Below are 9,293 nucleotides of genomic sequence, written 5' to 3'. Positions count from 1 at the left end.
TTTTCACTGTGTACCAATACATGTGACAAAAAATCAAATACAAAGTCAAAGTGTGGGAGGATGTTATTTGGGAAGGCACTAAACACATAGAGTGACTTTGTTAGGAGGATGCAGGGGTGAAGTTAAGGCAAGAAAGAATGTACAAGCTGCCAAAGAAATGCCTGATCTGCCCATTCCTTCAGGCATCACCCTCCACATGGCAGAGTGTGCAGATTGCACATTGGACTTAGTTATCTCAGAACCCATCAAACTGCAGTGGACGTTTATGTCAATCTTAAGAGACAGACAAGAAGAGAAGCTCTTACAGACAGGATGGCAGATCGTCGCCAGTGACCTGCATTTTAATACAAAAAAAAGGCAGTCCCTACCAACACTCAACAATAAAGAGTGACCACCTGTTCCAGATCGTATGGGTCATCCTGTATTTAAGGCATTTTTCCTAAAACACTGGTTGTTTGCTGCTAGAACACTGTCCTGTATTTTTAATCAATGATTTTTCTGCAGGTATAGTATGCACTTATGCAAACATGCTGCACTGTTCTCCCAGTGGCCTGTTCTCAACAGATTTGCCAGAATCCCCTCCCTGCAACACACACATATGGTCTCCAGTGCCAAATGTCCCTTAATTTTTTTCCCCATGATTTGGTCACCTGATATCATCAGGCAGAGGTTGCCCTTCCCACACTATGTGGAGACACCTGTCAATCACCAGCAAGTAATGTTGTAAGGTCCTTGTGTACTGCTCTCTGGAATTATAGAATCATAGATCCCTATAGTGCAGAAAGAGGCCATTTGGCCCATTGAGCCTGTACCCACAGCAATCCCACCAACCCTATCTCCGTAAACCCACATATTCACCCCGCAAATCCCACTGACACTAAGGGACAATTTAGCATGGCAATCCACCTAACCCACACATTTTTGGAGTGTGGGAGGAATCTGGAGCACCTGGGGTAAACCCACACAGACACAGGGAGAATATGCAAACTCCACACAAATAGCCACCTGAGACTGGATTTGAACCCAGGTCACTGGCGCCATGAGGCAGCAGTGCTAGTTACTGTGCCATCATGCCACCCCTGTTGCCTGTAGTCAAGGGCTTAGCAACATTGAGAAACTCAATCTTCATTTTATACTATAATTTCTTGGAAATTTTGTGGATTCTAATGTGTACACTGCATTTTACCATGCCTTCTGCCATATAGTGTGTCTTTTGGATTCCCTTGTGTGTTTTAAGTATCCAATAAGGATTTTTTTCTCTCAGAGAATCATTAGTCTGTGGAAATCTCTTCCACAGAAACCAGTGAAGGTTGTGGCATTGAATTTATTCAAGGCTGGGTTAGATTGACTCCCTTAATTATTGATCAAAAGTCTAAGGTTATGGAAGCGCTCAGGAAAGTGGAGTTGAGCCCACAATGAGATCAGCCATGATCTTATCAAATGGTGGAAAAATACTTGATGGGCTGAATGGCTTCTGCTCCAATCTTAATATGAGAATTTTGAATTTACTTTGCATACATAACATGAAACCTAAATCAAAAAGAAGAATTACTGGCATCACTTAACAGTTCAATCAACATGTGTGGATAAAACAGATTCACTAATATTTTAAGTACATATTATTGATGTAACTTGTCTGTTTTCTCCACAGATGTTGATTTACATGCTTCTGCATTTTCTGCCTTTGTTGTAAAATCCTGCATCCTTACTTGGATTAGTATCAGTTCTCTTACATTTATTTATTATTGAAAAACTTGTGTAGTCATCTTGAGTCATCACCCAGACTCAAAACGTTGCCTCTATTCTCTCTCTCCGTAAGAAGTCTCACAACACCAGGTTAAAGTCCAACAAGTTTATTTGGTAGCAAAAGCCACTAGCTTTTGGAGCGCTGCTCCTTCGTCAGGTAAGTGGGAGTTCAGACAGCAGTAAGAACTCCCACTTACCTGACGAAGGACCAGCGCTCCGAAAGCTAGTGGCTTTTGCTACCAAGTAAACTTGTTGAACTTTAACCTGATGTTGTGAAATTTCTTACAGTGTTTACCCCAGTCCAACACCAGCATCTCCGCATTTATTCTCTCTCCACAGATGCTGTCAGACCTGCTGAGATTTTCCAGCATTTTCTGTTTTTGTTGTCCATATCCCTGATCCTTTAGAAAGTAAAATTGTCCATTGTTTTCATGTGGTCACAAGCATGCAATGTGGACGTCACACCCTGTGAAATCCACCATTACGGAAGCCGGATATGATAATGAGCTGACAAAATCTGCATCATCTTTGAATTATAGAATGGTTGCAACACAGAAGGAAGCCATTTGGCCCTTTGTATCTGTCACAGCTGTCTGCAAGACCAATCACTACTGCCATTCTCCTACATTTTCCTGATAGTCCTTCCATTTTTTTTTCTCTTCAGATAATGATCCAATTCTCTTTCAAAAACCACAACTGTATCTGCCTCCATCGCTTTCTAAGGCAGTACATTTGAGTTTCTAACTACACGCTGTGTAAAAAAGATTTTCCTCACGTCGCCATTGCATCCATTGTCAATCAGCTTAAATTGGTGCCTCCTGGTTTTTAAACCTTCCACCACTTAATTGTGTAAAAAAGCAGCAAGCATAGTGAAGGACCTAACGAATCCCAGACATACTCTCCTCTACCTTCTTCTGTCAGGAAAAAGATACAAAAATCTGAAGTCACATACTCAAGAACAGTTTCTTTCCTCGTGCCATCAAACTTTTGAATGGACCTACCGTATATTAAGCTGATCTTTTTCTACACCCTAGCTATGATTGTACCAGTATATTCTGCACCCTCTCCCATCCTTCTCCATGAATGGTCTGTATGACGTGCAAGAAGAAATACTTTTCAATGTACATTAATACACGTGACAATAATAAATCAAAATTGGATTGCAGAGACTCTGCAGTCATTCTGGATGGAATAATTGCAGATGAGGCCAAGAGACCATCATGTGTAATTGATACATCCGAACGGAAAGGGCGCTGTTGGCTAGCTTCCGCTCCCGGCTGTGGATGAGTGCTCTCTTGTGCAGGCTGTGTCTTTAGTGCCGGTTCGGGTCAGCGCGGTGCTGGTTATTCAGTGAAGTCAGTTCAGCTCCGGGTCCTCAGTGAAGCGGTAGCCGAGGGGACAGCGAGGAAACCCAGTGACAAACCAGTTACCAGCTCGGATTATTATCGGGGAGGAGATGGTGAGTGAGGTCGGGGAGCCGGGCGGCGATCCCGCGTGTTGAGGCCGCAGGCTCCGGACCGCGTTTTTCCCCGCGGAGCGGCCGAGGCCTCCGGCTCCCGGGGCTGAGACCCGCCGGCTGAACGGTCCAGTGCTCGGCCCCTCAGATTCGGATACAGACCGGACAGACCCCGAGGTGCCCACTCCTGCCGATTCCCCTGTTTATAACCCCGGGGAGAGGAGGAGGTGGCGGCATGGTGGCACAGTGATTACCGGTGCTGTCTCACAGTGCCAGGGACCCGGCTTCGATTCCCGGCTTGAGTCACTGTCTATGTGGAGTTTGTATGTTCTCCCTGTTTCTGCATGGGTTTCTTCTGGGTGCTCCACTTTCCTCAGTCCAAAAGACATGCTGGTTAGGTGCTTTGACCATGCTGAATTCTCCATGTGTGCCCAAACGGGCGCCAGAGTGATTCTCCATGTGTACCAAACAGGTGCCGGAATGTGGACTTGGGGATTTTCACAACTTCACTGCAGTGTTAATGTAAGCCAACTTGTGACACTAATAAACTTTGGAAGTTGTTAACTCCCTGTGGGCAGCTTATAGCTGGACTCTTCAACCTTGGCCAGTCAACCCCCTCGCTTACCATCCTCGATCAACTGGTCCCCTCACCGTGTCCAACTCCAAATTTGCAGCCCCAAACCTGCAAAAAATTTATAATGAGACTGCAAAAAACTTATAATGAGACTGTGTTATGGAACATCAACATGGAGACCATACTACCCATGTCTATACTAGCCCAGATGTGGATATGCTGTCGTTGGACTGGGGTAAACACAGTAAAAAGTCTGACAACACCAGGTTTTAGTCCAACCGATTTATTTGATAGTAAACTCACAAGCTTGTGAGTTTACTATCAAACTCACAGTTTAGAGAATCTCTAAACTGTCTGTGCTTTATATGCTCTCTGAGGCTAGAACTCTCCATTCACCTGACGAAGGGACTAACCTGAAAGCTTGTGAATTTACTATCAAATAAATCGGTTGGACTAAAACCTGGTGTTGTCAGACATTTTACTGTGTATACTAGCCCAAACAGCTATCCAACTGAATCCCACGTTCCAACTCTTTCCCTGTAGGCTGCATCACCTCCTGTGTAAATCCAAATAAGCTTTTAAATATTTCTACTTGAAGACACTGAATTAAAGCAACTTTTTATTTAAAAAAAAAACCTCAGGTGACAAGTTTTTTCCATGAATGATGCATATAACCGTTGCTTTATAGTTTCTCCATCTGCTTTTTGTCCAGGGATCTAAGTTTAAATACTAGGCTCCCATCTAATAGGTACGATTATGTGTTGTTTTTATCATAGACGGAGCAAGACGTTAACCCAAAAGCTTATCCTCTTGCGGATGCCCAGCTAACAAAGACAATACTGGATCTTGTGCAGCAAGCAGGGAACTATAAGCAACTCCGAAAGGGAGCTAATGAAGGTATGTTATAGTAGACTTCCTGGGTACAGTTTTGGATATTAAATTAGAGCAGTCAGGTCAATTGTAATCTCCAGGTAAATGTTTATTTTTAAATTGATTCCATGAGCTCTTATTTTAAGAATGGCTTTGTATTTTTCAGTTCTGTCCCAAAATACTGTGCAACCAATTCCTTGTGATATGGGGTCAGTTTGTGCACAGCAAGACCTTGCACATTGTTGCTGAGCTCACCTTGATCTCATTGTGTTAGACTGATCAGGATCTGAGAGGCTCAGCACTTTCAGGGATTCATATGGGTTTAAAAAACACATTTTGATTTGACGTGTCTTGAGTTTTCTTTGTACTTTTTGTTTCTGTTCGGGCCGTTCCCCCTCCTTTTGGGGAGCTGCCCCCTTTTTCTTTGTCCGAATGTAATTTAAGTTTGTTTGCTTCTTTCGACCCGAAAGAATGATGGTGTAGAGAAGGACATGCCTATAGATCTGGCATTAGGTATGGGACAAATAAATTCAAACTTATTTTTCCATACAGAATGTAAAGATTACAATCAATTGAAAACAGTGTGGGACAATACTCTATCCCTTCAGGGAATGAAAGGGTGTATGGAGCAGCACTCTTACCTTTGGGGGTTGATAATGTAGGGATCATTCTTTCTCCTGCAGTGGATGGGGTAGAATGTTCCCATTATCTTTCTCCTTGCCTCTCTAAAAGCCAAGGTCAGAATTAATAGACCTGTTTTTTTTTGCAGCCACCAAGACTTTGAACAGAGGAATTGCTGAGTTCATAGTGATGGCTGCAGATGCTGAACCATTGGAAATAATTCTTCATTTACCTCTTCTCTGTGAAGACAAAAATGTGCCTTACGTTTTTGTAAGGTCTAAACAGGCTCTGGGCCGTGCGTGTGGGGTGTGTCGACCAGTCATTGCATCCTCCGTTACCATAAAGGAAGGCTCTCAGCTGAAGCCACAGATTCAGTCTGTTCAACAAGCAGTTGAGCGTTTACTGGTTTAAATTGTGACAGTTGGTGGAATATTCAACGGCTGAGCGGGAAGTGGCTTCCATCCATCAGTCATGTACCTTCTACTTTTTTTCTAAACTGTTTTTGAACATGGTGATCATTGTTCAGAGGGTGTATTTGTAATGTACTTTAATTTCTTGAATAAAAAGTTCTTCTCCTGAACACTGCCTAAGATTTATACCCTTGAAACTTGCCTTTTAAATGCTGGGCTGGCACTGAATAACAACATACTCAGCTTTACTGATTTCAGATGGTGATACAGATTACTGGGGGTCAGCAATCTCTGATCTGAAAGGGTAAATCTTCATCCTTCCCTCAGTGTAAGCCTTTGGCTTATTTAGCACAAATGTCAGTTTAAAATACAGGCAGAGGCTGAGATTGGTACTGGGTTTAGATGCAACCTAATGATTGAGTCAATTGGCAATGTGGCTATTGCTGCCAAAGCCAGAATTTATTTATTAAGGTGAACCACCTTTAATAAGCTGTAATGCTTTAATGGGTCATTGCAGAGGGCAGTGTAGATCAGGCTGGATAAGGTGACAGATGTCCCCCTTTCTGAAATACATTAGCAGATTTGAGTTTTTAGTTTCATGGTCATCAATACTGATTGAAACCTTTTTCATTCTAAATTATCTAACTGAATTTACATTCCCATGATGGGGTTTGAATTTGAGTCCAGAGTATTAGTTATGGAATTGTAGAAGCAGCAGGCCTTTGAGCCTGTGCTGTCATTCAGTTTGGTTGAGCAATATAATCACTGCTACTGTGCACTAAATGGGAAATCTGGAGATGGTGCTATTGATAATGCAGCAACTAAGTGCATTGAGTCTAGAAAAGGCATGTGTACTTGTGTATATCTGCCATAAACTAGACATTGTAATACAATTTAAGGATGCTATCTGTAAGGGATTTTTTACTTATTGAACAATGAGGGTTCACTTGATTGATACTTGGGATGAAAAGGTTATCCTTGGATGAGAGTAAACTGAACCTCTGTTCTGGTGTTAATCTGGAAGTCATTTTGTTGAAATGTGCTAGATCCTGAAGGGCATCAACAGTGTAGGCAGGTTGCTTCTGCTGAGCAATGTAGACCATGAAAGCACAATCTTTGGTTAAAGAATCAATTGTTAGGACTAAGACAAGGTGGAATTTTTTCACAAGATCCATTTTTGAATACATTTAAAGTCAAGTAATGTGTCTGTAGGTTGAAGGATTAAGGGGGATATGATTGTATATGATAGCAAAGCAAGGGATTATAGTCCTACAGGATCAGAAGTGAAGTGTTTGGCTTCTTCACAAAGCAATTCAAAATGTTTTCAAGCAGGAGGCTGTGGTCTAGTGGTTTTGTTACTGGACTAATAATGTAAAGACCCTGGATAATGATCTGAGGACCAAGGTTCAAATCTCACCATAACAGATGACACAATTGAGCCACAGCAACGGAGGTTTATAGCATAGAAGCAGGCCCTGTGGCTCAACTTGTCCATCCCACCCTTATTTTTAAACCCCTAAGCTAATCCCAATTGCCTGCATTTGGCCCAAATCCCTTTATACCCTGTAAATTGTCTAAATGCTCTTTAAAAGACACCTGTACCTGCCTCTACTATTACCTCTGGCAGCTTGTTCCAGACAAACCACCTTCCGTTGCCCCTCTGGATACTTTTGTATCTCTCTAGTTTTGTATACCTTTAGACTCCCCTACCTTTCAATAAACATCTGGAATTAAAGTTTAATGACCATGAAACTATTGTCAATTATCAAAAACATATCTGGTTTAGGGAAGGAAATTGTTGTCCATACCGTGTCTAGCTTACATGTAACTCCAGATGCACAGCAATAATGAATAATAAATACTGACCCAGTCAGTGATACCCCCTATCCCATGAACAAATAAGTGTGCAACCAGCCACTTCAATGCCCTAAGTTGGCATAACTGGACAAAACCAGGTGCTAGAGGTGAGATACACTTCATTTAAATAGAAATCTATCCCTGTTTAGAATCTAAGGACATACCTTTGGATTATAAACAGGGATAGAAGCTGTGGGTTTTAAGTAGAAGGTAGAAAGGAGTTTTGAGGATGTTACCAGAATCAAAACATCACGTGGAAAGTTTGGACAGGTATAATTTTTGGAACAATGGAGAATAGATTTAATTGTGTGGAATTTCCTTTCAATACCCACATGGCATAGATTTAAAATAATTGGAAGATTAGGGGAGTTGAATTATTTTCAAATTGTGAGTATGGTAGTGGCAGAAATTAATATAAAACAAAATACTTGGATATGCATTGGAATTTCCACATGTTACAGGGATCTCATTGAGATATATAAGATGATGAATGGGATGGATAGGATAGAGGTGGAGAGACTCTTCCCGCTCAGAAAGGACAGTGGGACTAGGGGGCACAGCCTCAAGATAAAGGGGGGGGGGGTTTAAGAACAGAGTTGAGGAGGAACTTCTTCACTCAAAGGGTGGTGAATCTCTGGAATTCTCTGCCCGTTGAAGTGGTGGAGGCTGCCTCGCTAAATATTTTTAAGACGCGGGTTGATGGGTTTTTGATAAGCGAGGGGATTAAGGGTTATGGGGAGAGGGCAGGAAAGTGGAACTGAGCCACGACAGATCAGCCATGGTCTTGTTGGGTGGCGGGGCAGGCTCGAGGGGCTAGGTGGCCTGCTCCTGCTCCTGCTCCTATTTCTTATGTTCTTATGTGGGTCAAAAACTGGAAACCAGGATTAGGTGGATTGCTTGGCAGGTGTGCACGTGATGGGTCAAATGGCCTATTCCATAAATGAGGATTTTAAATGAAGCAGCAGAGAGGGAAAGTAAGGAGCAAATTCCAGACAATGATCCAGGCAGAAGGCACAACTCCACAAGAAGATACAATCAGAAGTGTACAACCTAAGAAGAGGAAATTAGGTTAGCAGGAAGATCTCAAATAAGTTGCTTAGGGATTGATAATCTTTCAGGGGCACAGAAGGGTATAAATGACAGTGAATGGTGATACATTTCCAAGGTGTGTGACTTAGAGGGGGAAGAATTTTTTTAAAATATGACAGGTTTGGAAGGTGCCATTGAAGGAGTCTTGGAAAATTTATCCCTTGTAAAAAAAGACACACTGCATCACTGGTGGGAGGTGCCAACAAGCAGGCTGCTTTTTCCTGGATGGTATTGAGCTTGTGTTTGAGCTGCAACCACACAGACAAGTGGAATATTCCATCACTCCTGACTTGAGCCTTGTAGATGACAACAAAGCATGCTGCAGTTTCAAACATCTGATTGCATTAGCAATGAAAATATTAATACAAAATTTTATTATACATCAATATTTGCATGAAATGATTTAACAGTTACTGAAGTACAAAAGCTTTCTGCACATTCGAACAGATCTTTAAAAACCCATAGGGTTATACAAGTTACAGCTACAATATATTTATTGCATAATTTGGGATTATAATCTTTAAGCACAGCACTGTTCAATGCAATAACATGAAGCTTCTAAAGGACAAATTTATTTGGAAGGTTAAATCTGGTTAAGTGTTAAAATCCTGAATAATTTGTCAACACTTCCAGGATTTGAGAACGACACATTGTTTTTCAGTTAACTGAC

The 9,293-nt window shown here is 41.8% G+C and overlaps 1 protein-coding gene across 1 annotated transcript; it reads left to right on the top strand.

The window, feature by feature from the left end:
- Positions 1 to 3,025: 3,025 nt before the first annotated feature.
- snu13b (SNU13 homolog, small nuclear ribonucleoprotein b (U4/U6.U5)) lies at positions 3,026 to 5,847 on the top strand. The gene is made up of 3 exons (XM_080206124.1): positions 3,026 to 3,205; positions 4,553 to 4,673; positions 5,416 to 5,847. The coding sequence occupies exons 1-3, from the start codon at positions 3,203 to 3,205 to the stop codon at positions 5,676 to 5,678; spliced, it is 387 nt and encodes a 128-aa protein (XP_080062250.1). The 5' UTR covers positions 3,026 to 3,202; the 3' UTR covers positions 5,679 to 5,847.
- The last annotated feature ends 3,446 nt before the right edge of the window (positions 5,848 to 9,293 follow it).

This window comes from Carcharhinus amblyrhynchos, chromosome 18 (genome assembly GCF_965287045.1).
Source record: "Carcharhinus amblyrhynchos chromosome 18, sCarAmb.v2.hapA, whole genome shotgun sequence".
Taxonomy (NCBI): domain Eukaryota; kingdom Metazoa; phylum Chordata; class Chondrichthyes; order Carcharhiniformes; family Carcharhinidae; genus Carcharhinus; species Carcharhinus amblyrhynchos.
The sequence above is the reverse complement of the archived record's forward strand: the minus strand, read 5'-3'. Positions and strand labels throughout refer to the sequence as shown.